The sequence below is a fragment of the Malaclemys terrapin genome, chromosome 19 (genome assembly GCF_027887155.1).
Source record: "Malaclemys terrapin pileata isolate rMalTer1 chromosome 19, rMalTer1.hap1, whole genome shotgun sequence".
In the NCBI taxonomy this organism is placed as follows: domain Eukaryota; kingdom Metazoa; phylum Chordata; order Testudines; family Emydidae; genus Malaclemys; species Malaclemys terrapin.
In genome coordinates this window covers 2400306-2419793 of record NC_071523.1, presented here as the reverse complement: position 1 = coordinate 2419793, position 19488 = coordinate 2400306, and the positions used below count along the sequence as shown (strand labels likewise).

General features: G+C 55.7%; 1 protein-coding gene across 5 annotated transcripts in view; it reads left to right on the top strand.

Annotated features, from left to right (window-relative positions):
* PHC2 (polyhomeotic homolog 2) overlaps positions 1-19488 on the top strand; it is a 142528-nt gene that overhangs the window by 87648 nt on the left and 35392 nt on the right. For 2 of the 5 annotated variants that reach the window (XM_054009063.1, XM_054009064.1), the window contains exons 3-6: positions 13619-13777; positions 14720-14797; positions 15435-15599; positions 17133-17255. In XM_054009063.1, the coding sequence (XP_053865038.1) occupies positions 13619-13777; positions 14720-14797; positions 15435-15599; positions 17133-17255 (525 nt within the window). Of the gene's footprint in view, positions 1-13618; positions 13778-14719; positions 14798-15434; positions 15600-17132; positions 17256-17557; positions 17660-19488 lie in introns of those variants that run through there. The other 3 variants (XM_054009065.1, XM_054009067.1, XM_054009068.1) reach the window with 2 other exon arrangements.

The following is a 19488-nucleotide window of genomic DNA, read 5'->3' as shown; positions in this document are numbered from 1 at the left end:
GCCATTGCCCCGCGGCCTCCCGCAGCCAATCACACGGCGCCGGCCGGCCGAGGCGGCCGCTTTTGTTGTTGGCCGGGGCTGGAGCCGGGCGCTCCCGGGGACTCGCTCCGGCGCGGGGAGCGGCCGGCAGCTGGGGCGCCCGCGGGACCCGGCAGCGCGCCCAGCCTGGGGCCGGAGCCCGCTTGTGCCGCCCCCGGAAGGAGGATCCGCGGCGCAGCCAGAAGCGAAGTGAGTGTCTGGCGCTCAGCCTGTGCGAGGGGTCGGGTGGATATGGGGGGGCGGGGAGGGGTATTTGGGGAGGAAGGTATGGGGGAGTATTTGGGGGGGAGGAGCTGGGAGGGGATATGGGGGGCGGGAAGGGGGTATTTGGGGAGGAAGGATATGGGGGAGTATTTGGGGGGGAGGAGCTGGGAGGGGATATGGGGGGCGGCGGGAAGGGGGGTATTTGGGGAGGAAGGATATGGGGGAGTATTTGGGGGGGAGGAGCTGGGAGGGGATATGGGGGGTGGCGGGAAGGGGGGTATTTGGGGGGGAGGAGCTGGGAGGGGATATGGGGGGACGGGAAGGGGGTATTTGGGGAGGAAGGATATGGGGGAGTATTTGGGGGGAGGAGCTGGGAGGGGATATGGGGGGGCGGGAAGGGGGGTATTTAGGGAGGAAGGTATGGGGGAGTATTTGGGGGGGAGGAGCTGGGAGGGGATATGGGGGGCGGCGGGAAGGGGGGTATTTGGGGAGGAAGGATATGGGGGAGTATTTGGGGGGGAGGAGCTGGGAGGGGATATGGGGGGCGGGAAGGGGGTATTTGGGGAGGAAGGATATGGGGGAGTATTTGGGGGGAGGAGCTGGGAGGGGATATGGGGGGCGGGAAGGGGGTATTTGGGGAGGAAGGATATGGGGGAGTATTTGGGGGGGAGGAGCTGGGAGGGGATATGGGGGGGCGGGAAGGGGGGTATTTAGGGAGGAAGGTATGGGGGAGTATTTGGGGGGGAGGAGCTGGGAGGGGATATGGGGGGCGGCGGGAAGGGGGGTATTTGGGGAGGAAGGATATGGGGGAGTATTTGGGGGGGAGGAGCTGGGAGGGGATATGGGGGGCGGGAAGGGGGTATTTGGGGAGGAAGGATATGGGGGAGTATTTGGGGGGAGGAGCTGGGAGGGGATATGGGGGGCGGGAAGGGGGTATTTGGGGAGGAAGGATATGGGGGAGTATTTGGGGGGAGGAGCTGGGAGGGGATATGGGGGGGCGGGAAGGGGGTATTTGGGGAGGAAGGATATGGGGGAGTATTGGGGGGGGGGCTGGGAGGGGATATTGGGGGGGTTATATGGAAGGAGCTTTTCTTTCTGATTTGGGGCCTCAGCAAAGTCAGGGACCTGATTGTGGAACCTGCCGCTCTCTGTCGCTGTTCGCTCCCTCTCCTGTGGAGCCCATGGGCCCTCGGAGCTTCCTGGGACAAGGTTGCTGCAAGAAGCCACTGAGCAGGGAATAATGATGGGAAATCATAGCTTTGATTGCCTCCCGCTCCCCTCTTTGGCTGTTTATGGGGATCCAGGCAGCCCCGTCTCCCCCCACCCCCCTAGGCAGTCTGCATCTGCTGCTTGTGGTGTCAGTCAGAACATAAGCGCTGCAGCTCTGGGCCAGGCCAATGGTCCATCTAGCCCAGTGTCCTCCAGTGGCCAGGACTAGCGCTTTGGGGAGAGTGTATAGAACAGGCCAGTTCTGGAGTGATACACCCCGTCTTCCACTCCTGGCTTCTGGCAGTCAGGGGTTTAGGGTTGCCCCGAGCATGGGGTTACGTCCCTGCCCATCCTGGCTAATAGCTATTGATGGACCCATTCTCCGTGAATTTATCTATTCTTTGCTGAACCCAGTTTTACTTTTGGCCTTCACAACATGCCATGGCAGTGGGTTCCCCGGATTAGCTGAGCATTGTGTGAAGAAGTACATCCTCTTGTTTGTGTTAAACCTGCTGCCTGTTAATTTCATTGGGTGATCCCTGGTTTGTGTGTTGTGGGAATAGTGCAGCTGCTGGTGCTGTAGGAAACTTGGGGCCAGGTTATCAATAGCTCCGCACCCACCACTGGGGCCGGACGTCCAGGAACGCTCAGCACCCAGCCTGCCCCCGACCTGCCCAGCCTCTTTGCACACCTGGCCTTGGCTCATGGGAACCTGGTTTGGGGTCCGTCTGAGAGGGCTGCACCCTGAAGGCCTTGAGATGCGATGGGAGTGTCACCAGCTCCGGCCCCTGCTCTTTGCTTTAGAGATGGGGGTGGCGCCCCAGGCTCACTTGGCAACTCAGGGACCCTCCTGGGCTCCTGCTGACTCCAGAGGGGCTCTGGAGATTGGGTTGGTAACAAACTCCACGAACACTTTCTCCTCTCTGGGTCGGCCTCCCTGAGTTCTGTGTGCGACATGTCGGAGAAAAACTGAGTTCTCACTATTTTGTTTAGGTACAGCAAGTCAGAGGCTTTATTATTAACTCTCACATGTGCAGAGGAGAGAGCAAGCAGGTCTCTCTCTGGTAACTAATTACAGCAAGCATTTATACCTTTCATTACAGAAATAATGAGGGACAGCTGCATTTTGTTTATACATAGGCCATCTTGATATCTCATTTCCTTACTTGTTTTGACTCTTGCCTACATACAATTAGTTTCTATACCTTATCTACACAAGGTCTTCTACACCTTATCTATACTGAGGTCACAATGACTTCTTACACAGCTCTTTCTCACCCGTCTCACACAATCCTCACACAATCCTCGCTTCTACAAATCTCGCCAGGGTTATCAGGGTCACAGCTAGCTTGACTCTTGCTAACAAAGACTGTCTCTTGCTAACGAAGCCTGACTCTTGCTAACAACCATCATGCATTGCAGTTCCCTTCTGTCAGTTCTTTTCTCTGCTTCCACAACCCCCCCCTTTTGTACTTCTAGTACAACAAACATTCTCAAATCTCTATTTGCATCAAGTCCTGGACTTCAGATTCTAAATTAGATGCTTCAACCTTAGGGGTTTTGATTGGATGCAATGATAATGCATGATTAGCATGAACATGAAAGGTATTACTATTATTACGTCTTTTACAACAACAGTAACATAATCCTAAACTAACTAATAACAATACAAGCAATAACATTCCCATAGCAATACTGTAATGGGGTTGTTGTACAGCCTTTGTCATAAAGCACAATACATCATATTTAGTACATAAGGTAGATACTCTATAAGCAGTGTGAAAGGCATACTTTTCTACTTGATATACATTTTGAAGCATGTGAATTTGCCCTTGTACTTCAGAGATTTTCTGAATCTCAGGTAACAATGAAAGCAAATTTTGAAATCTATCAGATAGTAAACTAGTCCAATTAAAGGATATCTGGAACCTAAGGGCTACTTGAAAAACTCTATCTGCAGGCCAGTAAATGATATGATTGCCTGCAGTGGTAATGAGATTAAAATGTATGTCTTGTGATATGGTGTCATTAACATACACACAGCTATCATTAGCTTGGAAGAGTAAGTGTCCTGTCAGGGTAGTTCCTTGTCCCCTACCCTCCCAGCAAACGTAGTCATAGACAGTGACAACTTCTCCTGGCTTCAGTTTACGTGTACACTGAAGCTGTGGGGGTTCTAATGGCCAGAATGTCCACAGGTTACCTAACCCCATCCAAATGTTAGGTGTAATCCTAGGAGCACTAACTAAAAATCGATTGGGCATACCAGGTGGTCTAATTTCCCAGATGTCTCGATGAATTACCCAATCCCATATGCATCCTCCCCATGGACCTGGCAGGATACGGTATGTGGGAGCCCACACCCCCTGTACCGGTCCATATGCTTGGAAGGAGCACTGAGAACGTCCACACTTCCACCCAGAAAGTTTCCAAGTATGTCTCCATGGCCACAGGTCAGATGGCACTCCTGACGTGTCTGTAAGGGCAGTGGGCCAAGCCTGGTGCTCTAGATCATTCCGAATGGCCATTAGCTGGTCATTCAAGAAATCCTGAATCTCTGAGCATGCTAGATCCCACTGCAATGCCTTCCCAGCCTCAGTGATATTCAATACCATCTCTGTCAGTAACTTCTGGGTCATAGAACTAAGGGCGGAGATAACATGTAACTCACCAACTCCAGCCTGTACCTGGGTTAGTTGTGCTCCAGAAACAAGGCCTATGGCCTTCTCTAGTTGGCCCAATTTCTCATCATTGGAATGTGTAGTACTGTTTGTATCTGGATAAGTTACAGTGGTGGTGGCAAGGGTCAAGGGACTAGTGGTAGGTGTAGTCTTTGTAGTGGCAAGGCGTTTTTGATATTCATCATCTGAAAGCCAATTAGGGAGGGCAGTGCATCCTGAAGGTACCTGTCCATAAGCACAAAGCCCTGATCCTGGAAAGAATCCACCCCACCACTGGACCCCACATTCCCAGGAACGTTCCCCACAGTTCCCTCCTTGCCAATAAACAATACTTCGTTTCTTCCACCAGGGCCAGTTCTTAATGTCTTTTGTAGTTAGAAAGTTCTGGACTTTGGTGGTTTCAGCAGAGCGAGTGTTTCTTCTTTTCTTCTTCAAAAACAGTTGTGATTCACCACAGTGCAGGGGAGAGGTTACTAGCACTTCACCCTGTACTGGTGTGGTTCCTGTAAAAGAATTCAAAGGCACAGTAGATCTGTCAGTGGACAAGGGAGAGGTTACTAGCACTTCACCTTGTCCTCTTTCCCTGCTGTCCAGGAGGCACAGCAGAGTTAGCAGGAGAAATAGGCTGATCAGCAGCTGGAGAATCCTCTCCAGGCGGAGGGGTCTTTTTGCAGTGCGAAGCATGGGTCCAGGTGGGCAGTCCTTGGCACTTCACAGCAGTGTTGGTAGTTAGCAGGACTTGGAAAGGGCCTTTCCAGCGTGGAGCCAAGGCAGTCTTTCGCTGATGGACCTTTATGTAGACCCAGTCTCCTGGTTCCAGCGAGTGGCAGGGCTGCACAGGATCCTTGGGTAGTGCTTCTTTCACCTGTGTATAGAAAGACTTAACACATTTCATTAGTGCCTGACAATACTTAAGCATTGTGTCATCCATTAAATGAATGTCCATCTGAGCTAGGGTCAGTGGGGGCGCAGCTGGTAGTCTCATCGGGCGCCCTGTCAGAATCTCATGAGGGCTGAGTCCAGTCTTTTGATTGGGAGTGGCCCTCATACTCATTAGTGCCAGAGGAAGGGCATCTGGCCACTTCAAGTTTGTTTCAGCACAAATCTTGGCCAGTTTATTTTTCAGAATTCCATTCTGGCGTTCCACTGTCCCAGCAGACTGCGGATGGTGGGGGCAGTGAAGGTTGTGTTGAGTCTGCAAAGCTGCACATAACTCCTTTACAATCTGTCCAGTAAAATGAGTTCCACGGTCACTGTTGATACTCACAGGGATGCCAAATCGTGGTACAAAATCTTTAAGCAGAAGTTTCACAACAGTCCTGGCATCTGCTTTCCTGCAGGGAAAAGCTTCAACCCAATTTGAAAATACATCCACCAAAACCAATACATATTCATAGCCACAACATTTAGACAGTTGAATAAAATCAATCTGAATATTTACGAAAGGTCCCCAAGGGGGAGGGTGAGCTGCCTGCCTAACTTTAACAGCTTTACCAATGTTATGCTGCTGACAAATCACACATTGTTGACAGTAGTGATGTGCAATGACTGGGAACCCGAACGCACACCAATCTCGGTTAACCGCAGCAACCATTCCCCCCTTTGCTCACGTGAGCCATTCCGTGGTATACACGAGCAAGATAGGGCATTAGCATCTTCGGTGCAACCAGGCGACCAGCTGGGGCACGCCAAAGATGATCAGGGTGTAGAATACAGCCATTAGCACTCCATAAACGTTTCTCAGCTGCCGGTGCAGCTTCCTGGATCTTGGCCAGATCCTCAAGGGAGGCTAGTGGAGGCTGTTCAATCAAAGCACAAGTATATTCAGCCTGAGGTGCAGAAAGGGCCGCTGCTTTGGCTGCAGAGTCTGCCAAAGCATTTCCACGGGTAACTTCATCATGAGGGGTCTGGTGAGCTGTACATTTCACGACAGCTATAGCTTTGGGCAATAAAAGAGCATCTAAAAGAGCAGAGACATACAGACTGTTCTTAATAGGAGAACCAGTGGATGTAAGAAAACCTCTATACTTCCAGAGCAACCCATAATCATGTACCACTCCAAAAGCATAACGAGAGTCTGTATAGATTGTAACTGCTTGATCCTGAGCGAGAATGCAGGCTCGAGTTAAAGCTACAAGTTCGGCCACTTGAGCAGAAAACACAGAAGGAAGGAAAGCACTTTCAATAACAGCATGTGCAGAACACACAGCATAACCAGCAACCAATTTGCCCTTAGAATCTCGCGAGCACGAACCACGAACCATCTACAAAGTAAATAAGATCAGGATTTTGCAAAGGCACATCTAGTAAATCATCTCTTGGACGAGAGAGAACCGATGTCACAGACACACAGTCATGTGGGTCTCCATCTTCGGGCCCAGGCAACAAGGAGGCAGGATTTAGAACAGGGCAACGAGCCAAAGTAATATGGGATGAAGACAACAAGACAAGCTCATATTTTGTAAGACGAGAAGTGGATAGATGCTGTGTCTTAGATTTTAACAAGAGAGCAGCCACAGCATGAGGGACAGCAACAATCAAAGGAGATCCTAAGACAATAGATTCAGATACCTGAACAGCAAGAGCTGCTGCAGCTACAGCACGCAGGCAAGGGAGAAATCCAGCTGCCACAGCATCTAGGGTAGTACTGTAATAAGCAATGGGACGGTGTTCGTCTCCGTGCTTTTGCGTTAATACAGCCAAAGCAAACCCATTACGCTCATGACAGAAAAGAGTGAATGGTTTAGCATAATCAGGAAGTCCCAGGGCTGGTGCACTGGACAGACTTTGCTTGATAGCAACAAAAGCTTGTTCAGCCTCTGGAGACCAAGGAAGAGGATCAGGGGTACCTGACTTAGTCAGATCCTGTAAGGGTTTAATCATTGTTGCATAGCCTAAAATCCATTGTCTACAGTACCCAGTCATGCCAAGAAAAGTACGCATTTGAGAAATAGTTCCAGGCCTCTTAAAGGAACCTGGAGTGCATGTGCCACACTTCTAGTAAGATAACGGGTACTTTCCTCAGAGGGATTAGAATCAGGGGAGCTACTGGGAGGCTCAGAATCACCTCTTTGTGGTGAAGAGGAGGCTTCTCTCCCAGGGGAAGAGAGAACAATGTATGCAGCTGATACATGCGGTGGTGAAACTGGCACTGCCGGGTGAGATTCGTTAGCAGACCCAGGCTGTGCAGGGGGAGGAGGCAGCATGGGCTGCTGCTGCTGCTGAATGTTACTAAAGAAATCTAAAATATCCTCAGCAGTTTCCTCCTCACTGTCAGACCTAACTAATTGGGGATAAAGGGGAGCAGAAGGAATTGCTTGAACGGGATTAGGATACACAGGAGCAGAAGGAATCGCTCTAGGGGTTAAACAGCTGGATGCCTTGCATTTAAGCTGTAAATGTTGCACTTGGGCTTTTAACTTTTCCTGGGAGTCCTTTAGACTCCGCACTCGAGACTCGTGGAGTCTCTTTGTTGCTTCCTCCCACCAACAGACAAATTGCTCCCACTGTGTATCAGAGGCTTTTGGTGAAGCCAGAGTTTCTTTAAGGTATTTAAGTTTGTCTAAATCAAAGGTACCTTCTAGTGGACATTGTTTAGATGGATTTGCACGCGTGTAAAGATTCCAATTATCTAAATACCTGCAGGTTTTCGGGCCATAATGTACGTACATGAAATAAGCTGGGGTACCCTTAGGGGGTGAGAGGGAAGACTTAGACTGTCCCCCACCCATTTTCCAATCACACACTCAAAGGGGGAAGGATGCCCTGTCCGCGCTAGCGGCTCATAAACTAAGGATCTCTCCCTACAGGGTATTCACACAGGAGTGACTAACGAGGATAGCCATGACCCCCTACACCTCCCTTCAGCAAAGAGCGTCGGCTAATCTCAGAGAGAAAGCGCCGCTTACTCTGTTGCATCCAGTGAGATGGTCAGACTGTCAGTGGCTCACACGGAGAGGAAAAGGGGAGGGAAGATGGGTGCACACACTCCTAGACCCAGGTAGCCTCCTCGCCGGACGATGCCAGGCCGAGTCAACTTACATGGGTCGGATCTCCTAAAGATCCTCTAGTTACCGGGCTTGCGTTAGAGTAGTTCTGGTCACGAGCCAAAAGACTTCGCAGAGTACTCTGGGCGTCTTCCGGTAACACTCAATTCACACTGTGTACACACACACACACACACACACACACACCACACACACACACAGACTACACACACCAACATACCAAGGCCTTATACCAGGTACTACTCCTGAGTACCTCCAGGTACTATTCCCAAGTACCTTGATGCATCACTTGAGGTGGTAAAAACCCCTCTTGAGGCAGTAACAACTCCTCAATACAGGTGCAAACCCTATGCACCTAGCATATGCTTACAGGGGGCGGCAAACAATTCCCCTATTACGCCGCTCAGCATCTGACCTTGCTGCACAGTCAATAAGTTCGGATGGCGTGAGCCCAACAGGGGCAGACGGCCCCACGGACAGTCCTCCTCCGACACCCCAATAGAGATTTCAAAAGGTCTCTTACCTCTATTGTGGCGCCATGGGGTTCGAAGGGGAACGATCCGTAGCAGCTGCCGTTGCCTCAGTGGGCGTTGCCATCCCGGACGAGCCCCCAAATTGTCGGAGAAAAACTGAGTTCTCACTATTTTGTTTAGGTACAGCAAGTCAGAGGCTTTATTATTAACTCTCACATGTGCAGAGGAGAGAGCAAGCAGGTCTCTCTCTGGTAACTAATTACAGCAAGCATTTATACCTTTCATTACAGAAATAATGAGGGACAGCTGCATTTTGTTTATACATAGGCCATCTTGATATCTCATTTCCTTACTTGTTTTGACTCTTGCCTACATACAATTAGTTTCTATACCTTATCTACACAAGGTCTTCTACACCTTATCTATACTGAGGTCACAATGACTTCTTACACAGCTCTTTCTCACCCGTCTCACACAATCCTCACACAATCCTCGCTTCTACAAATCTCGCCAGGGTTATCAGGGTCACAGCTAGCTTGACTCTTGCTAACAAAGACTGTCTCTTGCTAACGAAGCCTGACTCTTGCTAACAACCATCATGCATTGCAGTTCCCTTCTGTCAGTTCTTTTCTCTGCTTCCACAGACATAAAACCAACCCTTCCACATATACAACAGATACTGCTCCCTGGGCTCCAGGGACACCCTGACATTGGGGGACTGGTACTAGCAACCCCCTGAACTCTCTGCACCCCTGTGCATGATACAAGAACGAGCTCCCCCACTCCTGCCAGCTGGTCCCCAGCCTCCGTGCAGCAGCCGGAGCTTTGGGCCTGGAGCAACCTTTGGGAATCAGCCCCCTGAGGAGAAACACATGCGTGGTCTTCTGGGGCGTGGCTCGGCATGGGCTGAGCTCGCGTGGTGGCCCCGTGTGCACTGAGGCCTGGCTGTGGTACCATTCCTAGAGGGGCAGTGCCCAGAAGATGGGTGTGCGCACACGCACGCACTTCCTGCCCCAAAGAGCTTACCGCCTGAGGCCCTGAGCCCTGCACCTTGTGTGGCCATCTGCCCTGGGCGGGGGAGTGGCAGACCCTTCTGGGGTCGGCACAGCAGTGCGTTGTACCCATTGTGCACGCACTGGCCACAGAGAACAGGCCACACGCTGTGGGTGCCATGGGCCAGACACAATGGAGGAGCGTGTGGTTTGCAGACACCCCCACCTATGTTCCTGTGTCCTTGGGGGTTCTGTCAAGTCTCCTCTGCCCCTCCATTGGCTGATCCCCATTAAAGGCCCTACACTGGGAGGGGTGGAAAGAGGAGAGGGCAGTGGGCTCACAGATCAGTTCAGGGAGGGCGTGCTGCCCTGAGGAGACGGGGGGCTGCCGAGGCTGGTGTCCCGCCAGGATGGGCAGAAGTAGCCCAAGGTGGGTGAGTTGGGGGAGCAAAGCCATGAAGGGCGGACGGGGGTGATGGACTTTGCACCGGGATCTAGAGAGGCAGTGACATGGTCTGAACAACGGCCCCCGGGGGATGAATTCAGCACTGTTTGGAATGGGCTGTGGGGGAGGGGTGTGCCAGGGAGGCTGCAGCGGGGGAGGGGGCTGGCTCAGTGCATACTGATAAGCCCCTGATTTTAGCCATTGGCTGAACTTTGTGGTGTTGTGTAGAAGGGGCAGAGGATCTCTGCGAAGGGGCGGGGGATGAAATGGAGTCTGATCGCTGCTCAGAGGTGCAGCTCGGACTGGCCCTTGGCAGCTGGGCCCGCGGGGGTGGGCTTGCGATCTCTCCCAAGCAAGTGAGAGGGGCGATCCGGGATCACTGTGCCATGGGGTCCGGTGCGTCTGACACCTGCCGCCAGGTTGTAGCCGGAGGTGTGAGCTCAGGATGCCCGTGGTAGCAGGGGGGCAGTGGAGCTGTGCTGAAGCTCGCCTGGTGCTGCCCTTACTCCGTTGTCGGGGTGCAGAGGGGAGCAGCGATTTGCCCAGTGCTTTCTTACTTCTGGGTTTCCTGTCTCTCGGAGGCTTGTTTGGAGCCCTACAATGTTCTCATCAGGATTTTCGCCCCCAAGCTAGTACCTTCTGCTCTCAACTTCAAGGCCTGCTTGGTTAGAGAGGGGCACTGGGTTCTACCCCTTGCTCTTGGTTTGTGGCTGTGGGCATGTCCCTGCTTTGTGCCTCAGTTTCCCCACCTCTAAAAAGAAGGCGAGCATTCTGACCTGTCCCAGCATGTTGTTTAAGGTATTGTTTATTAATGTCTGCAAAGTGCTTTATGGTCTTTTGGTTACAGGCGTCTCCTAGATATTAATAAATGCTGGGTGGGTTCATGCCCATGATGGCAGGACTGTATGGTCAATGTACTAGGGTCTAACATGGAACTGACTGTTACCACTCCATTCAGGCCAGAGGTCACAGTGGAGATCATAGAATATTAGGGTTGGAAGGGACCTCAGGAGGTCATCTAGTCCAACCCCCTGCTCAAAGCAGGACCTAATCCCCAGACAGATTTTTGCCCCAAATTGCCCCCTCAAGGATTGAACTCACAACCCAGGGTTTAGCAGGCTAATGCTCGAACCACTGAGCTAGCCCTCCCCGCTAAGGTAAAGAAGGGCTGACTCCACCCCGGATCCCAGGTGGGCTAGAGAGGACCAGTCATTAAGATGTGAGCACATGGCTGGAGACCCCTAGGGCCAAGTCCCTGCTTGGCCACAGACGCTCTGTGTGACCATGGGAAAGTCACTTAGTCACTCTGGGCCTCATTCCCTCCGCCCCCCCCCCCCCCCCCCCCCCCACACACACACACACCTGGTACAATGGGAATAACAGCCCTGCCATGCTTGCCATGGGGGTGGGAGGAGAAATATATTTAAGCTGGAGTGCAGACACTACAGTGGTGGGGCCAGATAACTACCTACAATAGGTAGATATTTGTGATGAGATGACCAGCAGTGAAAGAGTTAATGTGGCCTTGTCATTTGCCACTAAGCCTCAGAGTTTGAGGTGAGCTGCACGGAGACAGGCAGGTTTGGGCCTTTCCTTCTCTCTGATGCACAAAGTAGGTCTGGCTGGCTCTTTTTAGGGCTTGGTTCCCCCTAGGGGATAGATGAGGGGCTGCCCGGGCTTGGCTGGAGGACCCCTTGGAAGGCTCAGGGCAGTAGGGTGGAAGTTAATCGAAGGAGCTGGGATGTTGGTCCTTTACCAAAGACTGCTTTTCTGCCAGGATTTGTTAGGTATGTGAGTTAAATGCAAACCAACCCCGGGGACTGGACGTGACAGCTCTTCCCGTCTGCGGGAACCGAGTGTCACTCCCTTGGTATGTGTGATTTCATCCTGTCCTCCATAGCGCTCCAGGGAACAGAGCTCAGCCGAGCTGGATTTCTGACAAGAAGACAACCAGAAAAACGTCTTTTAAAAAGAGCAAACCTTTCCAGACGTTCTTTACCCCCCATTCAGATGCAACAAAGGGCACAAACTTTTATTTGTCTCTTTCCAAGTCACCTTTAGCACCATTGAAATGAAAGAGGAAAGCTTGACATCTCTCTCAGAGCTTCTGGGCCTACAGTGGAGAGCAGGTGTAAATCAGCCTACAGTGGAGAGCTGTTGATTGGCACCAGCTGGGGATCTGTCCCATTGTTTTTGTCTGCACTGCACACACCTTGCTGTGTTTTCCATTCACTAAGATCAAAGTGAGCCTTTCACTGTGACTGACTTGGATTAAGAGAAATCAAGACAAGAAAGAACAAAAGTAAAGTCTCCGGGAGAGAGCACAGTGTGGGCATCTCCTCTGGAACCTGCTGCAGTGACCCTGCCCCCCAGAACGGCAGCTCCCCCTACTGCTGTCGAGCTCCTAGACATTTAAAGGTGCAGTGCACAAAACAAAGCTGGAGCAGTCCCAGCCCCCACCCCTGCTGGCCCGGAGGCAAGGATTTGGTGCTGCTCGTTGAACTCAGCCATTGCTCTGCTTGGCGATGTGTGCGTGTTCACTCGGCTCCCTGAACTCTGTGTATAAAGCATTGGGGTGGGACTCGGGAGACCGGAATTCCATTCCCAGCCAGCCTCTGGCCTCAGCTTCCCCAGCAGTGCAGTGTGGGTAGTGTCACTGAGCGCTGCCTGTGTAAACCCCTTGGAGAGCTGCTGCTGAAAAGTGCTGTCCAGGCGCTAGAACCCAGGTCCTGGCAGGCAGGTTGGGAGGACCCCAGCTTCAGCTCTTCTGCTGGAAAGTGTGTAGACGCAGGGCCCGCTCCTGTGCAATGCTGAGTGACGTGGAGTTGGAAGGACACGGTGCCTCCCAGAAGGCTCTTGGCAGGAGCCTGTGACCGGGCTGGGAGTGCTGGAGACTGGCTCCAGCCCGGCGCTCGGACGCCGTGGGGATCAGGGCTGTAGAGAGAAGCACCCGCTACTTAGCTCTAAGCCTGGGGGTCTCTGTGGCTTTGCGGGTGCTGGTCCGCCATGTAAGTGAAGTATGGTGTAAACGCTCTGGTGCAGGGCCATTGGCCAGTCCACTCCCAGATGCCTCCTGCTACCGGATCCCCTGGCTGAAACCACTTGGCCAAAGCCCCATCATTCACCATAAGTTCCCTGAATTCCCCGGGCTGGCCTCCCTTCCGGCCTGGGTCAGATGCCAGACAGGCTGGCCAGAGAAGAGCTGTCAGCCTGCTTTGTGTGGAGTGATGGATCGCTGGGGGGCGGGCCCCGGGCTGTGATGGATGGGGGAGCCCTGGGCATCATGGCCCCAAGCAGATTGAAAACCTCCGCAAGAGATTAACGCTCCGTGATCTCTCTGACCTGCCCTTAGCAAAGTTCCAGGCAGGGCTGCTCGTGCGGTGGGGTCCTTGTTTTCCACTTGGCCCAGAGGGCAGCCCCAGATCTGGCCCAGGGGTTCTCTCAGAGCAAAATGCAGCCTTGGCTGGAGGGGCCCAGCCACAGGCCAAGGCACTGCCGTGGGGCAGGCCTGGGGCTGTGCGGGGCCCGTGTTTGCTGAGGGACTCAAGCCTCCGCCCCCTCTTGCCAGGTGATCCAGCAGGCCCTGCACCGGCAGCCCAGCACCGCGGCGCAGTACCTGCAGCAGATGTACGCCGCACAGCAGCAGCACCTCATGCTGCAGACGGCCGCCCTGCAGCAGCAGCACCTCAGCAGCGCCCAGCTCCAGAGCCTGGCGGCCGTGCAACAGGTACGGGGGGATCGCGGGTTACAAACGCTGGGGGGCACGGCTGCAGAGGGTGAGTGCTTATCTCCTCTGGATGCCCGAGTCTCCCTCCCTGCTCTTTACATTGCCCCTATCCTGCTGGCTTCAGACTGGCACTGGGCTCGGGGCCCAGAATCAGGCCCCCACTAGTTGTACTGTAGTGATGGGCACGGGGCAGGGACTTCGATCTCTCTTTTATGTGCTGAATCTGTCCGCTCCCCACTCAGCCCAGGCACCCATCACCATGGTATCTAGGTACCACCCAGGGGTTCCAAAGGGCCGTCCCACAGGTGGGCACCGTGACACTGGCAGGCAAGGAGGAGCCCATGGGTGATGAGGGTGGGCTGCTCAGGCACCCCCAGGCTCTGTGCCCTTCAGGGTGGGTCACTGGGCTGTTGCCCCCTGGGGCGAGAGGCAGCTGGAGGGGAGGAGTTGGGACTGCTCCAGTGCTGGCAATAGGCAGAGGTCTGCGCTACCTACCCCGAGTTGGGGACCCAGATGAGCGTTTTAAACACTGGCTCTGTTTGTGCCCCAGTGCAGCCGGGTGAACAGGAGCAGCCGAGCCCCTGCAGCCACCTGGGTGTGACGCCAGCCGTCGGAATGGAGAACAAGTGCTCGGCTCTGGGCACGAGTCCTGCCCAGCGGGGTGTGAGCCTGTGTCTGGCTGCGCAGCTGATGCCAGCAGGCACCACGCGGACGGGGTCGCGGCCCAAATGAACTCTGCTGAATGTCAGGGTTTCGTTCTAATTTCACTCGGGAATTAGGTGTGGCTGGGTTTTAATGGGGCTGGGGTTTGCAGGGAAGAGCTCTGTGAACCCCTGGCCCCATGTTGAAGGGTCAGGAGGGACCAGGGGGCTGTTGGTGCAGGACTCCCCGCCTGGGCTGGGATCTGGGGTGGGGGTGACCTGCCTTTTCTCGTTCTTCCAGGCGAGTCTGGCTGCTAACAGGCAGGGCGGCTCCTCCGGCAGCAATGCTCCCGCACAGACACCATCCCAGCAGCCCACGGTAAGTCCCGCCCCAGGGCAGTGCCCCTCGGCCCACGGGCTGAGGAACCCCCGGTGGGATCCTGGACTGCTCCAGCTCTTCCTGGGCAGTGATGCCCATGTATTAACACACACATACCCCGCGTGCCGCTGGAGCTCCAGGACAGCTCCCTCCAGCAGCCCTGGAGCTCTGAGTCCAGCCAACAGAGGGCGCCCCCCAGGACCCAGCATGCCGTGCACTGTGCTGCGGGGCACTGGGCAGGGCTGGCCTGGGAATTCCCGGGGGCAGGGTGGGCTGTGCAGGTGTCCAGTGAGAGGGTGAGGGGCACGGGGCAAAGCCCTCTGGCAGAAGGGCATTGGGGGAGGAGCTGCGGAGGACGAGAGTCTCAGCCGCTGTAGGAGCTGAGCTTACTTCAGAGCCCCAGTGTCCACAGCACCCCATCTCCACCCCCTCCCTACTGGGCTGGCATCCGGACCCAGGGAGCCTGATTGCGGCTGCCCCCTCCTCTCTTGGCCAGAGGCTATGGGGCTCCCCTCTCCCACGACATGGCCTCCAGCCTCCTTGGCTCTCGGGAGGGCACTTGGTGGGAGGGGCTCTGAGCCCGCAGTGGGTCTGAATGGCAGCATGCCCCATCCCATGGCTCCTTCTCTCTCCCCAGATAAACCTGGCCACGTCCCCTGCTGCCGCCCAGCTGATCAACCGAGCTCAGAGTGTGAACTCTGCAGCTGCCTCAGGCATCACCCAGCAAGCTGTACTCCTGGGGAATGCCACCTCCCCCGCCCTGACGGCCAGCCAGGCCCAGATGTACCTCCGGGCCCAGATGGTAAGAGGCAGGCGCGGAATGTGCCACACGCGGGCATCACCTGCCCTCCCTCCCTCTCCCGCTGCTTTTAAAGAGACACCAATGAGGGTGGGGGCCTTAGTGTGAACTCCCCATTGCTCTCCTCCCCCTCCCCCCCCCCGTCCAAGGATCAAAGGTCCTGGGCCTGCCACTCCTGCCATGGCGCTGGAAGTGGCAGAGTCCCCATACCCATGTGCAGCTCGGACTCCTACCAGCAGAGGGCAGTGGTGAGGCACATGCACATTCACACCTGTGATCAGTTCTGATTTTCTCCACCAGAGGGCAGCAGTGACCCTTAGAAGAGCCACCTGCTCTGGTCCTAGCCCCACATGCTGGCACATCAGAGCTCCATGGCCACCCTGGTGACAGGCTGGCACAGGGCCGAAGGCTGGGAGGTCGTATCGCTCACTCCCACCCCTCGCCAGCCCTGAGCCCTGCCTAGGCAGCCCGCGTGTCTCATGCCTCTGGGGTCCCCTTGCTCTGCCGCTGTCCCATCAGGCCCCTGACACTCATGCTGGCGCCTCCCCATGGTGCCGTGCTGCTGGAGAAGCAGGATGGCCGGTGAGGAGCCAGCCCTACAGCTGTCGAGGGAACTTGCTCCCAGCCGGCAGCACTGTGGGGCTGGACACGTGCTGGGCAAAGCAGGGGAAACGAACAGCCCCATGGAGTTCCTCAGCACTTTAAGAACATAAGAACGGCCATACTTGGTCAGACCAAAGGCCCATCTAGCCCAGTATCCTGTCTACCGACAGTGGCCAATGCCAGGTGCCCCAGAGGGAATGAACAGAACAGGGAATTATCCAGTGACCCATCCCGTCGCCCATTCCCAGCTTCTGTAAACAGAGGCTAGGGACACATCCCTGCTCATCCTGGCTGATAGCCATTGATGGACCATGATAGCTCCATGAACGTACCTAGTTCTTTTCTGAACCTTCCCCCCTCCCCCCCATGGCAGTTAGTCAGGGTGGGAGTGGGCCTTGCTGTCTGTGCATCTACCCACGTCTGCGGGTCTGTCTGCCTGCCTGAGCTGCGGAGATCGGGGAAAACTGAAGGAAAAGCCTCTGGGGCTTCTTAGGTACAGAAAGGGGGGAACTTGGTGCTCATGGAAATGAATGAATGAGGCTGAAACTCTGGCTAGCACAAGGCATAGGACAGGCTTCTCCCCCAGCTGTGCCGATGCCCCTCAATCCCGACACGCAGCCCCCTGCTCTTCCAGTCAGCTGGCTTCACCCTATGCCGAAGCAGCCAGCGGCGCGGGTTTCCTGCCTGGGTACTCAACAGGCTCCATCGAGCTGGTGGTGCAGCCCCCTACTGTCCCCAGCCCCCTGCAGCCCTTGCTCCTCCAGCAGCTGCCCTGGGCCCAGGTGTCTCTTTAGCAGCAGTGCATGGGGAGCCCTGGTCACCCCTGTGTTTGTGCCATAGTTTGGGTACGTGGCCTGGCCTTGCTTGTGCCCTCCCTGCTCCCCTGCACAGTGTTTGTACCTGAGACTCTGTTTCCTCCCTTTTGGGCTCCAGCTGGAAGTGAGCGGGGGCCGAATGCAGAGGGGGAGGGGCCCCCAGCGTTGGCTCCAGATCCCCTCCCGGGCCTCCCCGATACCCCAGCAGGAGCTGCTGTTGCCCCGGGGCACCCCCGCTCGGGTAGGCACAGGGGAACGGGGTGCCTGCCGGTCTAGCGGGGTGGGGTGGCACCCGGGGCTGGGCGCTTTGCACAGACACCTGGGAGGGGAGCTCTGCTTTCTGGCCTCTGTGCTTTCTGCTGGGGTCTGTGGGGAGCCTGGGGCCGAGCCTGGATTGTGCCACAGTCCCCAGGCTGGAGCTGGGAGGGCACCTTCAGGGCTCGGGGGGCAGGGGTTGTCAGGGACCCCAGTCATCCCTTACTAGAATGTTTCTCCTCAATGGCTTGGCCACACAAGAGGATAACAGCCTATTGCTGTTGCTAGGTAGTGGAGCTACTCCTGTATCTTCCGTGCTAGAGGGTCATGGCACTGAATGCTCTGGGTCCATCCCCCCAGACAGCCCACAGGGAGGATGCTGGGAAGCAGGTGACAAGTTTTATCTCTAGTCTCTTGGGGAGCTTGGTTCAAATCCCAGCAGCAGTGTCCCAGGGAGCTCCATGCATTTCACACTCGGGGGAGGCAGGGCTCTCAGCTCCACCTGGTCAGCCTGGATGCAGGACCCCTTTGTGTCAGGGCTGCGCCCCCAGGGCTGCATGATTTGCAGAAATCAGTCATCTGGCAAGGGTGGCCCTGCAGCCATGCGGCACTCACAGCTGCCCTGCTGCCCGCGCACGGGGGAGGGGTCGGGAGGGGGCATGAGCGAGTGCTGATTCCAAGGTGGGCGAGGGCGCAGTCTGGGGAGTGCTGCCTGTCAAAGCCCCAGGCCAAGTGGCACCATCCAGGCTGCAGCAGGGGGTGGATCAGGCTGCCTGCTGGCTCCCTGGCTCACGGTGGGTCTGTCGGGGGCACTTCTGATTAGTTATTGATGGCAGCCGCCGTTGTGATTGGCTGAGGATGTGGCTTGGTGCCTCCCCCCAGAGCCAGCCGGCCGTGAAGAAAAAATATTTCCTGGGGCCGATCGCCCCTCTCCTCCCCCCCTGCCACCAATGTCCCCTGTGCACCCCTGCCTCCTCCCCCCCGCCACCACTATCCCCTGTGCACCCCCACCTCCCAGTGTCTCCTGTGCACCCACACACAGAACTGGTCACACGCCCCAGAGTCAGGGACGCGCGTGCACACAGCTAATGTCGCACGCTCACAGTCAGGGTCACCCCGCAAGAGTCAGGCCACTAGAGCAGTGGTTTTCAAACTTTTTTTTCTGGTGACCAAGTTGAAAAAAATTATTGATGCCCATGACCCAACGGAGCTGGGGAGGAGGGGTTTGGGGTGTGGGAGGGGTTCTGGGCTGGGGCAGAGGCTTGGAATGCTGGGGTGTAGGCTGCGGGGTGGGACAGGGAATGAGGGGTTCAGGGTGTGGGAGGGGGCTCTAGGCTAGGGCAGGGGGTTGGGGTGCAGGAGGGGGTCAGGGCTCTGGGCTGGGGGTGCAGGCTCTAGGGTGGGGCCGTGAATGAGGGGTTTGAGGTGCAGGAAGGGGATCTGGGTTTGAGGGGGGCTCAGGGCTGGGTCAGGGGATTGGGGCATGGGCTTACCTCGAGTGGCTCCTGGTCAGCGTCGCAGCACAGGGGCTAAGGCAGGCTGCCTGCCTGTCCTGGCACCGCGGACCGCGCTGCGCCCTGGAAGCGGCCAGCAGCAGGTCCAGCTCCTAGGCGGAGGCACGCAAGTGGCTCCATGCGGCTCTTGCCCGCAGGCACCACCCCCACAAGCTTCCATTGGCTGGTTTCCAGCCAATGGGAGTATGGAGCTGGTGCTTGGGGCGGGGGCAGAGCGCAGAGCCCCGTGGTTCCCCGCCTAGCAGCCAGACCTGCTGCTGGCCGCTTCCTGGGCGCAGTGCGGTGTCAGCACAGGTAGGGACTAGTCTGCCTTACCCGGGCTGCACTGCCGACGGGACTTTTAACAGCCCGGTTGGTGGTGCTCACCAGAGCCACCGCAGCCCAGCGCCTGACTTTCTGCGACCCAGTTCTGGGTTGCAACCCGCAGTTTGAAAACCACTGGCCTAGAGCAGGTGTGACAGACGGACCGCGGGGGGCGGGAAATCCCACCCGTTCAGCCCGAGAACACTCTCACATTGCTCCAGCTCGTCCTGCCATAAGATCCCAATGACCTGACCTGAGCGTCGGGTTCCCACGTGTGGGGCTGCAGCCGCATGGGGCCAGGATATTAGTGCTCTTACAGAGACTGCACAGCAGCTCCGTGGAGTTCGACCGCTTCATCCATCACCACCACCATTCGATCCAATGGCAGAAATTCCCTCCCCC